This window comes from Portunus trituberculatus, chromosome 5, assembly GCF_017591435.1.
Source record: "Portunus trituberculatus isolate SZX2019 chromosome 5, ASM1759143v1, whole genome shotgun sequence".
In the NCBI taxonomy this organism is placed as follows: Eukaryota; Metazoa; Arthropoda; class Malacostraca; order Decapoda; family Portunidae; genus Portunus; species Portunus trituberculatus.
In genome coordinates, this window is record NC_059259.1 from 550,885 (window position 1) to 572,397 (window position 21,513).

A 21,513-nucleotide genomic window follows, 5' to 3' on the forward strand; every position below is an offset into this window, starting at 1 on the left:
TTTGAATTAGTGTTTCTAGGTCACTTCTTAAACATGGAGTTGGTATTTATGGACATCGTTCTTACAGACGTTACAACATTAAAATAACTTAATATCTACTCGCTTTTCCTCCTCCTCCTCCTCTTTCTATCTTTCCTATCACATCTTTGACTTTCTCTCCCTGTGCCCTCTTGTTTATCTTCCTTGTACCCTGGTGTCCTTCAGCCTGTAACTCGTAGAATCTGTAGTGGTAGCATAGGCACACAGACAGCCTCATTAGGACCAGTAGGGCTGTTGCTGTCTGTTCCTTCCTTTGTATTCTTCCTCCTCCTCCTCCTCCTCCTCCTCCTGTTTTTTTCTTTGCCACTCCTAGTCCTCTTGTCTTCCATCCTTTCCCATTCCTCCACCTTTGCTCCTCCTCCATTTCCCTCTCCTGTTCCCTCATATTTTTCTTTCTCCCATTCTTCTCTCTTCCTTTCCTTTTCCCTCACTTCTCTGGTGTGCAATTCTATTCTCTTTTCTACTTCTCTCTCTCTCTCTCTCTCTCTCTCTCTCTCTCTCTCTCTCTCTCTCTCTCTCTCTCTCTCTCTCTCTCTCTCTCTCTCTCTCTCTCTCTCTCTCTCTCTCTCTCTCCACTGATGGTTTCTGTTCACTGCACAGGCCTTGGTGGACTCCGGTGTGATGGCGGGGATGGACATGACCCCTGAGGCAGCACTGACCAAGCTTAGCTACGTGCTGGCCAAGAAGGGCTGGAACCTGGAGACTAAGAGAAAGGTGGGTGGTTTGCTGGCTTGTCTACTTACCTTGATAACTGGATGCCATCACTGTCGTATTGTTTTTTGTAAGGGTCACTGGTCAAGGGCAACACACTATGAGGGGGAATTAAAAAGGATCCACTTATTTGCCAGTTTCTAAAAGGCTGCTGAATAGATAAATGTCCTGAAACCTCCCTCCTGAAAGAGTCCAAGGCTTAGGAAGATGGAATTACGGAAGCAGGTAGAGAGTGTCAGAGTTTCCCAGAGAAAGAGATGAATGATTGAGAGTACTGGTTAACTCTTGCATCAGAGACGTGGACAGAATAGGGGAGAGGAAGAAGAAAGCTTTGTACAGTGAAGGTGTGGGAGGAGGGGAGGCATGTAGTTAGCAAGATCAGAAGAACAGTTGGCATGTAAGTAGTGGTAGAAGATTGCAAGAGATGCAGCATTGCAGTGAAGAGTGAGAGAGGCTGAAGACAGTCAGTGAGAGGAGAGGAGCTGATATGTAGAGCCTCATGTCAGCTGGTGATGTGAGAGTGTCTCGTGTTGCCTCTGACTTCCCAGCACTGCGATGTCCAGCAGTTCACAGTGTCAGAGGTAATGTGTACAATCTCTATCCCCATGTACAGGAAAGAGTGATAGAAAGATGTATTTTGCAGTTTTCAGCAAGTATAATGTGTGTAGGTGGAAGCAGAACAAGGAAAGATGTCTCAGAGTGGCTGATGGTCAACTAAAGATGTGCAAAGTGGCCGAGGAAGGTGAAATGTTCGGCTGACTTGCTTGACACAAGTTGTTCCCTTAACACAAAATTAGTTTAACACAATTTGAAAAACACGTGTAATTTAATTGAACTTTGTGAAGTGTTTCCCTTGAGCCTGATCCAGCTTAACCACTTATTTTTTCCAGCATTTTTGTGTTTAGGTGTTGCATTAAACGTTAATAGACAAGATGAAGTGTAGGGATCCGAGTTGGTCACTTACCACATACACATAAAGACTAAGTAATAGATTCAATGAAAGACAAAACACTGCCATTTAACAAGCCAGAATCTGTAACACTGTCTTTCCACCAGTTTTAAGGACTTAGTTTTACACAGTTTCTATTAAGACGATGCCGGTGAGGGAAGGTAGTGTGTAAAGTGAGTGGCTCCTGTGTTGGGAATGACTGACCCACCAATACCAGAGTCACAATGTACAGTGCTGTGAATTGAGAAGCTGCACACCACCACCACCACCATCACCACCACCATTCTCCCTGTGCAGATGATGAAGACAAACCTGCGGGGCGAGATGACATGCCTGGCGCAGGAGGAAGGCGGCCCTGTCATTGAGGAGGGTGGCGTGAGGGAGCTGGATGTGGTGGCTTCGATATCCCGTGCCTTACAGCTGGCTTCTGCAGAGGATGTGGACCAAGTGAAGGACCTGCTGCTGCCCGCCATCTTCTTCTCTGCCGTGGTCAATGTGGACATCACCAGACTGGACGAAATTTACAAGAATGTGAGTGTTTTGTTTCAGTGTGGCATGTTGCGTCAATGGTGGCCCAGTGCTGGCGTCACCCGGCCACTGTGTTTGGATCCTTGTTTTATTTATTTATTTGATTTTTTCATGTAAGAGGGGAAATCTGGCCAAGGGCAACAAAAATGACTGAACAAAAAAGGCCCACTTAGATGCCAGTCCCCAAGCCTTCAATGGGCCACTTTGATGCCCATTGAACTAAGCTAACAACACATGCTAGGCGTCGTATTGTAATGTAAAGTTCGTGTAATTTTAATGGTGTGCAGAAGTGTCGGTTATTAGTTTATGTGGCTGCATATTAAGATTAAATGTCAATAGTTTTATGACATGGTGATGAGAAGGGTAACTTTCTTCATCACTTGACAATGGCTGCTTTACACTTCACCTGCAGCCTTCCAATACTGGCTGGCTGGCTGGCTGGCTGGCTGGCTGGCTGGCTGGCTGGCTGGCTGGCTGGCTGGCTGGCTGGCTGGCTGGCTGGCTGGCTGGCTGGCTGGCTGGCTGGCTGACTGACTGACTGACTGACTGACTGACTGACTGACTGACTGACTGACTGACTGACTGACTGACTGACTGACTGACTGGCTGGCTGGCTGGCTGGCTGGCTGGCTGGCTGGCTGGCTGGCTGGCTGGCTGGCTGGCTGGCTGGCTGGCTGGCTGGCTGGCTGGCTGGCTGGCTGGCTGGCTGGCTGGCTGGCTGGCTGGCTGGCTGGCTGGCTGGCTGGCTGGCTGGCTGGCTGGCTGGCTGGCTGGCTGGCTGACTGACTGACTGACTGACTGACTGACTGGCTGGCTGGCTGGCTGGCTGGCTGGCTGGCTGGCTGGCTGGCTGGCTGGCTGGCTGGCTGGCTGGCTGGCTGGCTGGCTGGCTGGCTGACTGACTGACTGACTGGCTGGCTGGCTGGCTGGCTGGCTGGCTGGCTGGCTGGCTGGCTGGCTGGCTGGCTGGCTGGCTGGCTGGCTGGCTAAGTATCTCTTCTTACCTAATCACATCTTTGCAGGATTGAGTTAAGCTCGTAAAGTTTATCTGGAAAATTGTGAAGGCTCATGTGTGTGTGTGTGTGTGTGTGTGTGTTTGGTTAAAGAATATATAGAGTTATAAGTATCATGGTCACATGGATCTATTCGTAGACTAACTGTTTACTGTATTCATGGCTGAGTCTATTGATTAAATGGAATTGAATGGCAGTACTCACACAGACAACAGCTTCCCGGAGTGATTAGTAGACAGTGTTCAGTGTCCGTGGAAACAGCAAACACATTCCTTAGTCCTCCTGACCTTAGTACTCTTGGTAGTCAGCTGTAGGCAGTCATGAACCTCTTAACACAGAATTCTTTGGCCCTCCTGACCTCAGCACTTTTAGTAGTCAGCTGTAGGCAGTCATGAACCCCTTAACACAGCATTCCTTGGCCCTCCTGACCTCAGCACTCTTGGTAGTCAGCTGTAGGCAGTTATGAACCCCTTAACACAGAATTTCTTGGCCCTCCTGACCTCAGCACTTTTAGTAGTCAGCTGTAGGCAGTCATGAACCCCTTAACACAGCATTCCTTGGCCCTCCTGACCCCAGCACTCTTGGTAGTCAGCTGTAGGCAGTGTATCAGCCCCACATGCACCACAGCGCTCAGTGACAGGTCTTACTATCAAAGTGTGGAATGTTCATATAAATTCAGAGCTTTCCATTGCTGTGCTAATGTGCCGTACTCTCCATGAAAATTATGTTAAAATATATCAAATGAAAAGTAGTCATGCTTAACCTCTTCAATACTGGGACACATTTTTACCTTGAGATTCGTGTACAATTAGATAATTTTATTGACATTAGGAAGGGTCTATGGAGGGTAAAAGATTAATGGCCAGTCTTCACTATTTCAATCCCCCTGTTAATTTCTGAAACTGTATAAAATCAACAAATACAGGCAACCCCTGCCTAACGAACAGGTTACGTTCCTAAAAAAATCATTCGTTGTGTGAATTTTTGTTAAGCAAACCAATGATAACAAGTTTGACCCCTGACTTGAACTTTCATTGAGAGTAAACAAAGCGAGAGTGCATCATAGTACAGTAAAAGGTTTAATGAAAGTAAAAATTATGAAGTTAAACATTTAAGCAGTTTAATTTAAGTAAGTATAATGTACACTAATGTATGTATGTAAGTAACTTTATAATGTTGATGATCTTAAATTTATGAAGGGAGGGAGAGTGGAGCAGGAAAGACACTAACTGGCAACCTGTGGAATGTAAACAAAGTGCGCATCATTGTACCGCATACAAAACTTACGTACCACACATTCCCACAAGGCTTTCCATTTTATCCATTGCAGAGTCACGAGTTCAGGTGGTTCTTTTAGCTTTCAAGGAAGATATGATCTCACCAGCCTTCTTAAAAGGATCTGCTGACTTGAAAACAGTAAGACAGTAGATGGAGTCAAGCCATGGTGGGGAGCAATGCTATTAGTTTTCTCGCCTCTCTCGTGTCTGTGAATATGGTAATATCCAGCTTCACTTCGAGAGTAAGAGACTTCCTGGTCTTCTTAGCAATGCTAGGCGACATTGCAGGATGTTTTGGTGACATGTAGAGCGAGGGAAGACGAGCTGCTGCTAACGCTGTTATTGTTTTGAACTAAAAGCGGGGAGGGGTAGGGGAGTGATACGGTGGGACTTTCAAACTTGGAAAAAATTACCTGGATGAAATTTTGTTAAAGTGAGTTTGGTGTTAAAGTGAGTTCGTTATACAAGCAGATGGTAGTAAAAGGAAACGTTCGTTGTAGCAAAATTTCGTTGTGTGAACGTTCATTAATTGGGGGTTGCCTGTAGTAACCACAACGAATATGGAAACACGTCATGATACTGAAGGGGTTAATAATTTCCCTTGGTACTCTTGTGTGCCTTACAAGCAGCAAGACTATTACAACCTGGAATGGTATTTGAAATATGTACATGAACATAAGAGAATGAGAGACGCTACAAGGAGCCAGCAGACTTACACGAGGCAGTGTCTTTATAGAACATGCTTGTCTATTTCCAGCCATGAACTTTTCTGATCTTCAAAAACCCATATTGACTCGGCACTAACAATGTGATTACTGGATTCTTTCCTTTCATCTACCACTCTACAGTATTTGAAAACCAATTCCTTTCTATCTCTCCTGTTTATTTATTTATTTTCTCAAACTAAACTGTTGTATTTTCTTCTCTCTTGATTACTGACACTGAGAATTTTGCTTATTTTCCTTGTATAATCTGTACCTCTTCAAAGTTTCTATTAGGTCCTTCTAAACCAATGTCTCTCCAAGGAATATAAATGTGATAGCTTCAGTGTTGCCTCACATGCCAATCATACCAGTCAGTGAGTGAGAGCATTGGTAGGGCCACTGTGACTGTGTTGTGTGTCCCTCTGCCAGGGTCTGTCACAGCTGGTGCCATACAGCACAGGAGCACAGAGAAGTGTGGTGAGGGAACATTGCCTGGGATTGAATAGCTCCAAGGATTGCATTCATTGTGTGGTGTGGTAACTTTTTGTGCGTGAGCGAGTCAGAGTGGAGCAACATGTGCTTTGAAGGGCAGTTAGTGGGCAGGCAGTGTATGCTTTGATTCACTGTTCTGTTTGTGTGTTGTGTGTTTGGTTTGGGGTTTAAATAACTACTTTGTCCGACAGGGATCACAGAATGACAGCTTGTAGTAACTTGATAATTCTGTTCCTCATTACAAGCTGTCACTGTCGGTAAGGTAATGCTTCCACTAGCTCGCTCTCTCTCTCTCTCTCTCTCTCTCTCTCTCTCTCTCTCTCTCTCTCTCTCTCTCTCTCTCTCTCTCTCTCTCTCTCTCTCTCTCTCTCTCTCTCTCTCTCTCTCTCTCTCTCTCTCTCTCTCTCTCTCTCTCGGAATTCCTGCTTTTCTCACTGGCTCTCTTCCTCCCCGGCTTCACAACTTCCACTTGATATGAGCCTCATCCCAGTGGAGGTCGGATCATGACTGCCAACTGCTCGGCCGCTTCTGACTTGAAATGTTCATAAGCCAAAACTTTTTATCGAAGGAATCCTTGTAAAATGGATTAATTTGCTCCCAGGTCCCAGTGACGGCCGGCATAAACTCTTGCAATAAAATCTAATGCAAGAAAAGTATAAATACAATACTAAGCAGATAAAGTAAAGATGAAAACCTAACAAATTTAACTTTAGTGTATGACAGCTGTGTCACGGTGAGTCCAGCAGGACAACAAGCATACCTGAGACAGACAAGCTGCTGTGGACCAGAGTGTGCAGTGTACAGTGTTGGTGGTGGTGGTGGTGGTGGTGTCACACTGCTGAGGGAGCACCAGCCATTGCTGATGTCATCCTTGGCTCAGGGGAAGGGAGGAGAGCATGCATTGTTAGGCAGTGTTGTAGTTTACTGGTTTGCCCGATGAAAGCTGTTATTGTATGATGAATGGAGGTGGTGAGATGCAGTAACTGGAGTGTGTTTGGGTAGCTGTGGCACCCAGCACAGCAGCACAGAAGCACAGATGGGCCTTACAGAGCAGAGTGTGGTGGGGTTGGCAGCCACACAGTGTTGGCAGCACCATGGCTTGTGAGGGAGTGGCGTCTACACTCTAGAGGATCCACAGACTTGGTCAAGGGATTTGCCTGGACTGACAGAAGATTCTGGGTTTTTTTGGAGCTCAAGAACATCAGACCACAAGACAATGATGGAAGGTGCAGGAAGCCAGCAAGCCTGCACATGGCAGTCCCTTGTGCAGCACACCACACCCAGTCCACTTGTCATCCTCAGCCACCAATATGGCTAGTCTTAGTTTGAAGCTCCCTTGACTCACCACTAACACCCAGCCTGGTTCAACTGACTACATTCCATTCATCAACAATTCTGTTTGAGAAATTTTCTATCTTATTTCCTAAATAACTTTCAAACTTGAATCCATTATATCTGTCCTTTCTTGATTACTGACCCTGATAACTTTGCTGGTGTCATCCTTGCTGTGTCCCTCATATCAATGAAAGGTCTCATTTAGCTCACCTCTCGGCCTTCATCAGTGACTGTACACACCACACAGGGCGGCTGTGGCTATGACTGACAGATTCACTGACTCACTGACTGAGGGGTGAGAGATTCCTGTGACAGCCAGGCTGAGTGGCAGCCAGCGCTGGTGGCATACTCAACATGCCTGCATTGCTTGGCCTAGCAGTATTAGTATTAATAGTTTTACTGGGCCCAGTGGCTGCTGACAGTTCCTGAGCCAAGAGATAGTTTCACAGTGGTCAGCATTAAAGTGGGTCACAGGTCACCAGTATGGGTGAGTGTGGGTGGTTACTGGTGTCTTGCCAGTGTGTGCTGAGCCTGCTGCTGCTGCTGCTGCTGCTGCTGCTGTTGTTTGCAGATTGTCTTGCTGGTTTGCTTGTCTGTCACTGAGGACACTGTTCACCACCAGAGATGTTTTATTTTCAGGAAATTTGTCTGAACTGATTGGTTTGCAATGAGAGGCGCTCATGATCCGATATTTTACTGTATTTATTCATATATTTATTTATTTATTCATTTATTTATTTATCTACTTATTGTGATCCACGTGAGATGAATCATGCCAGTGGTCCAGTGTTGGTGTACCAGTGAGGGACAGGAGTGGCTGCTGCTGCAACTCACAAAACTTGCCGGCTTTCAGCTTGACAATTTCACCACCAGTCACACAAAACAAGGACGGATCGAGTAATCCTTTTATCCTTTATTCACTCATTCTCCACCAATTGGCTCTGAGCTGACCAAAGAGTCGCCATCAACCAGGCAGATCGCAGTGGAGGGAGTTGGTCTTCCTTTCTCACCACCAATTGGAACAGAGGATTGGCAGGGCAGGGCAGGGCAGGGCAGGGTGGGGTGGGGTCATGGAGGGTGGGTGGCCAGGGGGGAGGTTGTTTTTCACAGATGTGGCAGATGAAAGACACCTCTCCCTCACCCCCTTCTCTTTCCCCCACTTCCCCTTCCCCTCCCCCTCCCCTTCCCCTGCTGGCCTCCACACAGCCACTGCTCCACCATAGCTTGGCCTACACTACTACCACCATTACTACTACTACTACTACTACTACTACTACTACTACTACTACTACTACTACTACTACTGCTATATTTGCCACACACTACAAAAATTTTCATGATTGCTTTTGTCTTGTGGATGTTGTTTTTATTATTATTTTTATTATTTTTATTATTATTATTATTATTATTATTATTATTATTATTATTATTATTATTATTATTATTATTATGGATCTTTAGGTTGTTATTCTTGTTCTTGTTATTTATTTTCCTTCTTTTTTTTGCTTTCTTTCATTCTTCATCTTTTTGTTTTACTTTTTCTTTTTTCTTTTCATCAATATTATTGTTATTATTATTATTACTATTACTACTATTAGTATTACTGCTATTGGTAAAGTGTTTTTTGCATGTCTCTGTATGTCTTGCGGTATTTTCCTTTGCTTTATAATTTTACAAGTTTCCGCAATCAAAACTCAAACACTTCTCTCTTGGCATAACATTAGTGATGACCAAGGAAGTTCCAATACCTCACTAATTCATTGTGTTTTCTTCCTCTCCTCCTCTCCTCCTGTTCCTCTTCTCTCCTTCCTCACCTCTTCCTTATCTTGTTTCACTTCTCTCTTCTCTCTCTCTCTCTCTCTCTCTCTCTCTCTCTCTCTCTCTCTCTCTCTCTCTCTCTCTCTCTCTCTCTCTCTCTCTCTCTCTCTCTCTCTCTCTCTCTCATTTCCTTCATCCTTTCCTGCTTCCATTTTCTTTTCTCTCTCTTCTTCCTTATTTGTTCTTCCTCTTGTAATTTTTGGTTCTCTCCATCTTTCTTCCTGCCTCATCCTATTATCTTTATTATTTTCCTTCTATCTTCCTTCTTTCCTTTCCTTTTTACCTTATTTCTGTGCCATTTCTCCTCTTTCTTCTTCCTTTTCTTCCTATTCTATATTCTGTCCATCTCATCGTCATTCTATTTCTTTCCTTTTTATTCTCTCCCACTTTATTCTCTCTCTGTGTCTCCCTTTCCCTCCTTCTCTCCTCTTCCTCTTTCCTTCATCCTATCTTTACTCTTGTCTATTCATCCTTCCACTCCTTTTATCTATATTCACTTTCCTCATCCTCTCTCACTCTCTCCATCCTCTATTCTCTTTCTCCTTACCTCCTTCTCCCTTTGATCTTCTCACCTCCTCTTCCTCTTTCTTCTTACCTGTACTCTATTTTTGTCTATCCTCTGTGCTCATCTCTCCTTCCTTTCCTTCCTTCCTTCCTCTGCTCTCCTCTCCTCTTCCTCTTTCCTTCATCCTCCCTGCCCCTCTCCCTCCTTCCCTCGCCATGGCAGGGGGTGGAGATCAACATGCAGGACGCTTCAGGGTGGACGGGGCTTCACATTGCGTCCAGTGAGGGGCTGACTGAGGCGGTAACGTGGCTGCTGCAACATGGCGCCTCAGTGCACATCAGGGACAAGATGGCTCGCACACCGCTCACTCTGGCCATCGAGAACGACCGTCACCAGGTGTGTGTGTATTTACCTAATTGTATTTACCTAATTGTAACATACGGGAAAAGAGCTATGCTCGTGCTGTCCCGTCTCCATATCTACTAATGTCCAGCTTTTTCTTAAAATCATGAATATTCCTTGCGTTGACCACTTCCACGTCTAAACTATTCCATGCTTCCACCCTTCTATGAGGGAAGCTATATTTTTTCACATCTCTCCTATAAGTGGCCATTTTTAGTTTTTTCCCATGCCCTCTCGACATTCTTTCATTCCACATACACAGATCTTCCCTATCCATTTTTCCATGCCAATCATCACTCTGTATATTGCTATCAGGTCTCCCTTTCTCTTCTGTTTTCCAGGGTCGGAAGTTGCATTCTTTTCAGTCTGTCTTCATAAGTCAAATCTCTTAAGTCAGGCACCATTTTTGTTGCAGCCCTCTGTACTTTCTCTAGTTTCCTTATGTGTTTCTTTAAGTTCGAGCCCACTGTATTGTTGCATATTCAAGCCTTGGTCTTATCATTGCAGTAATTATTTTCTTCATCATTTCTTCATCTAAATATACGAACGCCACTCTTATGTTCCTCAATAAGTTCAATACTTCTCCAATTATTTTGTTTATATGTCTCTCTGGCGATAGGTCATTGGTAATTGTCACCCCAAGGTCTTTTTCTTCATGACTGGTTTTTATGTCTTCATTTCCTATCTTGTACATACTCCTGATTCTTCTTTCACTCTTGCCAAACTCTAATTTCTTGCATTTTGTCGTGTTGAACTCCATTTGCCATGTACAGCTCCATTTCCATATTCTGTCCAATTCTTCCTGGAGTAGTTTGCAATCTTTGTCACATCTCACTTTTCTTAACAATTTTGCATGTGTGTGTGTGTGTGTGTGTGTGTGTGTGTGTGTGTGTGTGTGTGTGTGTGTGTGTGTGTGTGTGTGTACCTACTTTTATATTACAGGGTTTGAGTGAGGCTCATAGTAACCTTTCTCCATATCTATATTTATCCAACTTTTCCTTAAATTTGTGCACACTTTCTGCTGCTACAATCTCTTCACGCAGTCCGTTCCAAAAATCTATCGTCCTGTGTGGAAAACTTAACTTTTTAATGTTTCTCAAATACCGACTTTTCTTGATCTTCTTGAAGTGTCCTCTTGTTTGCCTACCTCCATCCTCCATCAGTGATACCAGGTCTTGTCTGTCTATCTTTTCCATACAGTTTACTAACTTATACATCGTTATTAGATCTCCTCTTTCCCGTCTGTCCTTTAAAGATGGTAGTTCCAGTCTTTCTTCATAGGAAAGATCCTTTATTTCTGTGTGTGTGTTTGAATTTACGTAGTTGTATTTACCTAGTTGTAGTTTTACAGGGCCTGGGCTTTATGCTGGTGTGGCCCCGTCTCCATATCTACACTTATCCAATCTTACTTTAAAAGTATGCACACTCGTTGCAGACACTACTTCTTCATTTAAACTGTTCCACATCTCAATACATCTCTGCAGGAAACTGTATTTTTTAACATCTCTCAGACATCTTCCTTTTCTCAGCTTTTTACTATGCGATCTTGTGCTTTGAATGTCATATTCTTCTCTCAGGATCAGTTTCTCATTATCCACTTGGTCCATTCCGTTGATCAATTTATAAACTTGTATCAGATCCCCTCTCTCCCTTCTTTGTTCCAGTGTTGGTAGATCCATAGCCTTTAGTCTCTCCTCATATGTCATCCCCTCAAATTCTGGAACCATTCTTGTAACCATTTTTTGTAGTCTCTCAAACTTCCTTATGTGTTTCTTTTTATGAGGGGTCCACACTACTCCTGCATATTCCAATCTGGGTCTTATTATAGTACTTATCAACATCTTAATAATTTCTTTGTCCATATAGTGAAATGCTACTCCAATATTCCTTAGCAAATTATATGTTTCTCTAAAAATTCTATCAATATGGCTTACTGGTTGATTGTTTTCTTCCATTGTCACTCCCAAGTCCTTTTCTTTTTTTACTTTCTCCAGTTCTACTCCATCTCCCATCTTATAGATTCCCACAGGTCGTCTTTCACTCTTTCCTATTTCCATGACATGGCTTTTGTTCACATTAAATTCCATTTCCCACTTCGTACTCCATTCCCAGATCTTATTTAGGTCTTCTTACAATATTTCACAATCCTCTTTTTGCTTTATAACTCTGCACAGTGTCGTATCGTCCGCAAACAAATTTATGTAGCTGTTCACTCCTTCTGGCATGTCGTTAATATAAATGAGGAAAAGTATTGGCGCCAATACTGATCCCTGTGGCACTCCGCTTTCTACTGCTCTCCACTTGGACTTCATATCTTTAACTACCGTCCTTATTTCTCTTCCCCTCAAATAATTTTCTATCCATCTCAATGTGCTTCCTTTTAAGCCACCCTTCTCCTTTAACTTCCATAGTAATCTTGCATGTGGCACTTTGTCAAACGCCTTTTTTAAATCCAAATAAATACAGTCAACCCATCCCTCTCTCTCTTGTATTCTATCAATTATTCTAGAATAGAAACTCAATAAATTAGTTACACAAGACTGTCTTTTTCTAAAACCAAATTGGCTATTTGATATTAATTTGTTGTCTTCAAGGAATTTGATCCATTGTTTCTTTATTATTCTTTCACACATCTTGCATATTACACTAGTTAGTGATACCGGTCTGTGTGTGTGTATTTACCTATTTGTGTATTACAGGGCCCGAGCTAAGCTCTCTGTCCTGTCTCCTTGTCCATTCCTGTCATATCTCTCTTTCATCTGATTGACATACACCGTGTCAACGACATGACTGCTTAGTTTATTCCACTTATCAATGCTACGATGCGGGAAACTGTATTTTCTCACGTCATTTAGACAGATGTCCTTTATTAGCTTTCTTCCATGTCCTCGGAGATAATTGCTTGTGGTCACCTTTATCAACTCTCTATCCAGTATGTCAATCTTGTTCACCAATTTATACATAGCTATCATGTCTCCTCTTGTTCTTTCTTCTAATGTGGTCAGTCCCAGCTTCCTCAGTCTTTCCTCATAGTCTAACTCCCTGAGTCCTGTTACCATCCTTGTTGCCAGCCTTTGTACCCTTTCTACCTTCTTCACATTTTTCTTCATATGCGGTGACCAGACACATGCTGCATATTGTAGTTGGGTCTTATTAAGGTACAAAATATCTTCTTCATCATTCCTTCATCTAGGTAGTGGAATGCAAGGCCAATATTTTGAAATATGTTGTATGTTTTCCAAAAAAATCTTATTAATGTGTTTCTCCGGTGACAAGGTGTTTTGCACGGTTACTCCTAAGTCTTTCTCTTCATTGGTCTCTTTAATTTTCTCATCACCCAGTCTGTAATCCCTGTTTGGTCTGTATCTACTTCTTCCCATTTTCATAACATGGGTCTTGTCTATATTAAATTCCATCTGCCACTCCTTACTCCACTCATATATTTTATCAAGATCTTCCTGTAACTTGTTACAATCTTCCACATTCTTTACTCTCCTCATAATTTTAGTATCGTCCAAACATGTTCATATAACTGTCAATTCCTACTGGCATATCATTAACATAAATAAAAACATGATGGGACCCAGCACTGACCCTTGTGGAACTCCACTGGTTACCTTCTTTCACTCGGACTTCTTTCCTCTCACCACTGTTCTCATTTCTCTTCCCATTAAGTAATTTTCCATCCATTTTGCTAGTTTATCATTTACTCCTCCAGTCATCTTTAGTTTCCACATCAGTCTATTGTGTGGTACTTTATCAAAGGCCTTTCTCAAGTCCAGGTAGATAGCATCCACCCATCCCTCTCTATGTTGCAGTATGTCAGTCACTCTTGAATAAAAACATAATAAATTGGATACACACGATCTTCCTTTTCTGAAACCAAACTGCCTTTCACTCAGAATGTTTTCACTTTCTAGATACTCACTCCACTTAGCTTTAATTACTTCTTCACATACCTTGCACAATATACTAGTCAACGATACTGGTCTATAATTTAGCGGTTCCATTCTACTACCATTCTTATATATAGGCACAATGTCTGCTCTTTTCCACTCTTTCGGGACTAATCCTGTTCGTATGGAGGTTTCCACAATATCAAATACAGGGTTCAACAATTGATCCTTACATTCTTTTAGCAACCTCCCAGATATGCCATCAGGCCCCATTGATTTATTAATATCCAGATTGCTTATAATTTTCCTTACGTCTTCCTTAGTAACCATGATATCCTGCATTTTCTTTATTTCCGTAGGCCTTCCTCCCATAAAATGCTCCTCCTTTGTAAACACTTTGCAAAAGTTGTCGTTCAAAATTTCAGCTATCTCTCCAGCATCTTCATATACTTCTTCCCCGTTTTTTACCTTTTCTATTGCCTCCCTTTTATTTAGTTTTCCATTTATGAATTTGTAAAACATTTTTGGGTCACCATCACAGTTTTCCACCACCCTCTGTTCATATTCCTTCTGTGCTGTTCTGTGTGTGTGTGTGTGTGTGTGTGTGTGTGTGTGTGTGTGTGTGTGTGTGTGTGTGTGTGTGTGTGTATTTACCTAATTGTATTTACCTAATTGTAACATACGGGAAAAGAGCTATGCCCGTACTGTCCCGTCTCCATATCTACTAATGTCCAGCTTTTTCTTAAAATCATGAATATTCCTTGCGTTGACCACTTCCACGTCTAAACTATTCCATGCTTCCACCCTTCTATGAGGGAAGCTATATTTTTCACATCTCTCCTATAAGTGGCCATTTTAGTTTTTCCCATGCCCTCTCGACATTCTTTCATTCCACATACACAGATCTTCCCTATCCATTTTTCCATGCCAATCATCACTCTGTATATTGCTATCAGGTCTCCCTTTCTCTTCTGTTTTCCAGGGTCGGAAGTTGCATTCTGTTCAGTCTGTCTTCATAAGTCAAATCTCTTAAGTCAGGCACCATTTTTGTTGCAGCCCTCTGTACTTTCTCTAGTTTCCTTATGTGTTTCTTTAAGTTCGAGCCCACTGTATTGTTGCATATTCAAGCCTTGGTCTTATCATTGCAGTAATTATTTTCTTCATCATTTCTTCATCTAAATATACGAACGCCACTCTTATGTTCCTCAATAAGTTCAATACTTCTCCAATTATTTTGTTTATATGTCTCTCTGGCAATAGGTCATTGGTAATTGTCACCCCAAGGTCTTTTCTTCATGACTGGTTTTATGTCTTCATTTCCTATCTTGTACATATTCCTGATTCTTCTTTCACTCTTGCCAAACTCTAATTTCTTGCATTTTGTCGTGTTGAACTCCATTTGCCATGTACAGCTCCATTTCCATATTCTGTCCAAGTCTTCCTGGAGTAGTTCGCAATCTTTGTCACATCTCACTTTTCTTAACAATTTTGCATCGTCTGCAAATAGGCTCACATAACTGGACACCCCATCCACCATGTCATTTATGTAGACCGAAACATTACTGGTGCCAACACTGATCCCTGTGGAACTCCACTCTCCACCAAGCCCCATTCTGATGGTCTGTCCTTAATTATTGTTCTCATTTCTCTTCCTACCAAAAGTCTTCCATCCATTTTAGTAAACTGCCATGCACTCCTCCTACCATTTCAAGTTTCCAGATCAGTCTCTGGTGTGGTACCTTATCAAAGGCCTTTTTTAAATCCAGATATATTCCATCAGCCCAACCATCTCTTTCCTGTATTACATCTATCACCCTCGAATAGTAACATATCAGGTTTGTCGTGCATGAACGCCCTTTTCTAAAACCAAATTGACACTCACAAAGTATGTCATTTTCTCCAAGAAGTCTGTCCATCTATTCTTCACCACCCTCTCACACATCTTAGCTACCACACTTGTAAGTGACACTGGTCTATAGTTCAATGGGTCTCTCTTGTTACCTGATTTATAAATTGGGACAATGTTAGCTCTTTTCCAGTCTTGGGGCACTACACCTTCCCTTAATGAGGCATCAATTACTTCACAAACTTTTTCTGCCAGTTGCTCCTGCATTCTCTTAAAATCCATCCTGATACCCCATCAGGTCCCACAGCTTTTCTCACTTCTAAACTCCCCATCATATTCTTGATCTCCTCCACAGTTACTTGAAACTCCTTCATAATCCCTTTCTGTTCCATTACCAGTGGTTTGTCAAAAGCAGTCTCCTTTGTGAATACCTTCCGAAAGCATCCATTCATAGCCTCTGCCATTTCCTGGGATCCTCACTGCATACTCCATTTACTTCTAAACTTTCAATACTTTCTCTATTTTTGATGTTGTTGTTCACATGTCTGTAAAAAGCCTTGGTTGGTCTTTACATTTATCAATTATATCCTTTTCTTGTTTCTTTCTTTCTTCTCTTCTAATCAACACATATTCATTTCTTGCTCTTTTGTAACTTTCCCACTGCTTAATCCGTCTTTTCCTTCTCCACCTCTTCCATGCATCCTCTTTTCTTGTTCTAGCCTTTTCACATCTATCGTTAAACCAGTCCTGCTTTCCAACTTCTCTATGTTGTCTTATTGGTACAAATTTTTCTCACCTTCTTTGTATATTTTTATAAATTCCTTCCACTTTTCATTTGCTCCTTAGCACTCTTGAATTTCATCCAATTTGTCTCTTGAAAGAATTTCTTTAGGTTTCCAAAATCTGTCTTGGCATAATTCCATCTTCCCACTTTATATTCTTCATTTCTTCTAGATTTCTCTTCATCTATCACCTTGAACTCCAAAACTGCATGATCACTCTTTGCTAAAGGGCACTCCACCCTCATCTCCTCAATGACCATTGGCTCTGTACTAAAGACCAAGTCCAGTCTTGACGATGCTCCCTCTCCTCCAAACCTAGTATCTTCTTTGACCCACTGAGTTAACACATTTTCCATTGCCAGTGTCAATAGTGTATTTCCCCATGTTGTCTCTGATCCTTCCATTGACCAGTCCTCCCAACACACCTCTTTACAATTAAAATCTCCCATCATTATAGTTCGTTCACAGCCACCCAACATTTCTTCCAGACATGTTCCTGTATCTCTTATCATTTCTTCATATTCCTGTACTGACCATGCATTTGTCTTAGGTGGTACGTACACCACTATGTAGTGCCCTTTTTTCCTTCATTAGTTTCTGCTCTGATCTTTAGCACTTCTGCCTTTCCCATACCTTCTTTCACTTGATCCACCTTTATATCTTTTTAACCAGCAACATCACTCCTCCTCCCATCTTACCTACTCTATTTCTTTTCCAAACATTATATTTCCTTCTCCAACCATCATCAGGTCTTCTCCCTCTCTCAGTTTTGTTTCAGTAAGACCCACAATATCTGGGTTCTTGTCCTCAAGTAATCGTTGAGTTCTAAAATCCCGATATCACTCCATTTATGTTGGAATACATTACATTCCGCTCATACGTAAGTTTCTTTAGTCCTTTCTTGCTGTACTTTTCTGGGTTATGAACCACTTCCTCAGTCTCATATCCAAGATTCTCCAGAAAAACTCTTTCTTCTCCTCTTCTGTCCTCTCTTCATTTTTTTCAAAGCCTCCTTTCTCAACTCATTTAACATTTCTCTTTCCTTTTCACCGAGATCTCTTCTCAACCAAATCTTCCTTGTTGTTTCCTGCTGGGCTAGCCTCCATGACTTCTCCACCAATTCATCTACATCCTTTTGTGACTTAAGTTTGATTCTTATTGGCCTCATACCTTCTCCTGTGAACTTTCCAATTCTATGGAAGTCCTCTATTTCTTGTACTAGGTCTTTTCCTCCTCCTGCACCACATTAATGATATTATTTATCACCTTTTTTATATTTTCTCTCTCTCCATTTTACTCGGTGTCTTATCCTCCTCCACACCAAATATCACCACACATCTCTTTTTGTCTACAGTTTCCCTCACCAATGTCTCATTTGACTTAATAACCTTCACCACTTTCTCAGCAATCTTCTCTTCTATGATCTGTTGATCTATAATTTCAGCAAGGCCCAAAGTTTTCTCCCAGACTCTTTGATTTCCTTTTCCAGACTTGCAACTTTGTAATTTACCTCCTTTCTTTCCACTTCCTGACTTTTTTTCCATTCAGCCTGCTTCTCCATCACTTTTCCTAAAGATTCTCCACATTTGTCGCAATTCACTTTAATTAACTTAACTTCCTCTTTCAGTACTGCATTTTCTTTCTTCATTTCAGCGCACTCTTTCATTACATTGTCATAACTCGTTTCCAGGCCCCCATACTTTTCAAACAGTGTTTCAATTTTACCTTCCAACTCCAGAATTTTCTTCACATAAATGCTCTTCTCCATTATTCCTTGAAATCCTGTGAAGTCTGATTCATCTTTCGAGTTCACGGCCGCCATGTTGCGCAGATGTAAACAAACTTCAGCTGATGGCTCAAACGCAGGCTACAGTTTATATTCATCTTCCCTGGACATTATTTTGCTAATCAACAGTTAACATGACTATATGGAGACGGGACAAACATTACCAGCTCCTTTCCCACCTTGGTTACTCTTAGGCAATGGCAACTGTAGAATTAGAGATGATTGCTCTGGAGCTCAGCGACCACATCCGCCATCGACGGTGTCCCGTGTGTGTGTGTGTGTTCACTGTTCACTGTTTGATCTGCTGCAGTCTCTGACGAGACAGCCAGACGTTACCCTACGGAACGAGCTCAGAGCTCATTATTTCCGATCTTGGGATAGGCCTGAGACCAGGCACACACCACACACCGGGACAACAAGGTCACAACTCCTCGATTTACATCCCGTACCTACTCACTGCTAGGTGAACAGGGCTACGTGAAAGGAGACACACCCAAATATCTCCACCCGGCGAATCGAACCCGGTCATCTGGCTTGTGAAGCCAGCGCTCTAACCACTGAGCTACCGTGTGTGTGTGTGTGTGTGTGTGTGTATTTACCTAATTGTATTTACCTAATTGTAACATACGGAAAAGAGCTATGCTCGTGTTGTCCCGTCTCCATATCTATTAATGTCCAGCTTTTTCTTAAAATCATGAATATTCCTTGCGTTGACCACTTCCACGTCTAAACTATTCCATGCTTCCACCCTTCTATGAGGAAGCTATATTTTTCACATCTCTCCTATAAGTGGCCATTTTAGTTTTTCCCATGCCCTCTCGACATTCTTTCATTCCACATACACAGATCTTCCCTATCCATTTTTCCATGCCAATCATCACTCTGTATATTGCTATCAGGTCTCCCCTTTCTCTTCTGTTTTCCAGGGTCGGAAGTTGCATTCTTTTCAGTCTGTCTTCATAAGTCAAATCTCTTAAGTCAGGCACCATTTTGTTGCAGCCCTCTGTACTTTCTCTAGTTTCCTTATGTGTTTCTTTAAGTTCGAGCCCACTGTATTGTTGCATATTCAAGCCTCGGTCTTATCATTGCAGTAATTATTTTCTTCATCATTTCTTCATCTAAATATACGAACGCCACTCTTATGTTCCTCAATAAGTTCAATACTTCTCCAATTATTTTGTTTATATGTCTCTCTGGCGATAGGTCATTGGTAATTGTCACCCCAAGGTCTTTTCTTCATGACTGGTTTTATGTCTTCATTTCCTATCTTGTACATACTCCTGATTCTTCTTTCACTCTTGCCAAACTCTATTTTCTTGCATTTTGTCGTGTTGAACTCCATTTGCCATGTACAGCTCCATTTCCATATTCTGTCCAAGTCTTCCTGGAGTAGTTCGCAATCTTTGTCACATCTCACTTTTCTTAACAATTTTGCATCGTCTGCAAATAGGCTCACATAACTGGACACCCCATCCACCATGTCATTTATGTAGACCGCGAACATTACTGGTGCCAACACTGATCCCTGTGGAACTCCACTCTCCACCAAGCCCCATTCTGATGGTCTGTCCTTAATTATTGTTCTCATTTCTCTTCCTACCAAAAGTCTTCCATCCATTTTAGTAAACTGCCATGCACTCCTCCTACCATTTCAAGTTTCCAGATCAGTCTCCGGTGTGGTACCTTATCAAAGGCCTTTTTTAAATCCAGATATATTCCATCAGCCCAACCATCTCTTTCCTGTATTACATCTATCACCCTCGAATAGTAACATATCAGGTTTGTCGTGCATGAACGCCCTTTTCTAAAACCAAATTGACACTCACAAAGTATGTCATTTTCTCCAAGAAGTCTGTCCATCTATTCTTCACCACCCTCTCACACATCTTAGCTACCACACTTGTAAGTGACACTGGTCTATAGTTCAATGGGTCTCTCTTGTTACCTGATTTATAGATTGGGACAATGTTAGCTCTTTTCCAGTCTTGGGGCACTACACCTTCCCTTAATGAGGCATCAATTACTTCACAAACTTTTTCTGCCAGTTGCTCCTGCATTCTCTTAAAATCCATCCTGATACCCCATCAGGTCCCACAGCTTTTCTCACTTCTAAACTCCCCATCATATTCTTGATCTCCTCCACAGTTACTTGAAACTCCTTCATAATCCCTTTCTGTTCCATTACCAGTGGTTTGTCAAAAGCAGTCTCCTTTGTGAATACCTTCCGAAAGCATCCATTCATAGCCTCTGCCATTTCCTGGGATCTTCACTGCATACTCCATTTACTTCTAAACTTTCAATACTTTCTCTATTTTTGATGTTGTTGTTCACATGTCTGTAAAAAGCCTTGGTTGGTCTTTACATTTATCAATTATATCCTTTTCTTGTTTCTTTCTTTCTTCTCTTCTAATCAACACATATTCATTTCTTGCTCTTTTGTAACTTTCCCACTGCTTAATCCGTCTTTTCCTTCTCCACCTCTTCCATGCATCCTCTTTTCTTGTTCTAGCCTTTTCACATCTATCGTTAAACCAGTCCTGCTTTCCAACTTCTCTATGTTGTCTTATTGGTACAAATTTTTCTCACCTTCTTTGTATATTTTTATAAATTCCTTCCACTTTTCATTTGCTCCTTAGCACTCTTGAATTTCATCCAATTTGTCTCTTGAAAGAATTTCTTTAGGTTTCCAAAATCTGTCTTGGCATAATTCCATCTTCCCACTTTATATTCTTCATTTCTTCTAGATTTCTCTTCATCTATCACCTTGAACTCCAAAACTGCATGATCACTCTTTGCTAAAGGGCACTCCACCCTCATCTCCTCAATGACCATTGGCTCTGTACTAAAGACCAAGTCCAGTCTTGACGATGCTCCCTCTCCTCCAAACCTAGTATCTTCTTTGACCCACTGAGTTAACACATTTTCCATTGCCAGTGTCAATAGTGTATTTCCCATGTTGTCTCTGATCCTTCCATTGACCAGTCCTCCCAACACACCTCTTTACAATTAAAATCTCCCATCATTATAGTTCGTTCACAGCCACCCAACATTTCTTCCAGACATGTTCCTGTATCACTTATCATTTCTTCATATTCCTGTACTGACCATGCATTTGTCTTAGGTGGTACGTACACCACTATGTAGTGCCTCTTTTTCCTTCATTAGTTTCTGCTCTGATCTTTAGCACTTCTGCCTTTCCCATACCTTCTTTCACTTGATCCACCTTTATATCTTTTTAACCAGCAACATCACTCCTCCTCCCATCTTACCTACTCTATTTCTTTTCCAAACATTATATTTCCTTCTCCAACCATCATCAGGTCTTCTCCTCTCTCAGTTTTGTTTCAGTAAGACCCACAATATCTGGGTTCTTGTCCCTCAAGTAATCGTTGAGTTCTAAAATCCCGATATCACTCCATTTATGTTGGAA

At 42.0% G+C, this 21,513-nt stretch overlaps 1 protein-coding gene across 4 annotated transcripts in view; it reads left to right on the plus strand.

The window, feature by feature from the left end:
* LOC123516084 (L-asparaginase 1-like) overlaps positions 1–21,513 on the plus strand; it is a 76,319-nt gene that overhangs the window by 38,064 nt on the left and 16,742 nt on the right. For 3 of the 4 annotated variants that reach the window (XM_045275148.1, XM_045275178.1, XM_045275170.1), the window contains 4 exons: positions 640–753; positions 1,997–2,230; positions 5,959–5,970; positions 9,594–9,767. In XM_045275148.1, coding sequence (XP_045131083.1) covers positions 640–753; positions 1,997–2,230; positions 5,959–5,970; positions 9,594–9,767 — 534 coding nt within the window. The remainder of the gene's footprint in view (positions 1–639; positions 754–1,996; positions 2,231–5,958; positions 5,971–9,593; positions 9,768–21,513) is intronic. The other variant, XM_045275159.1, reaches the window with a different exon arrangement.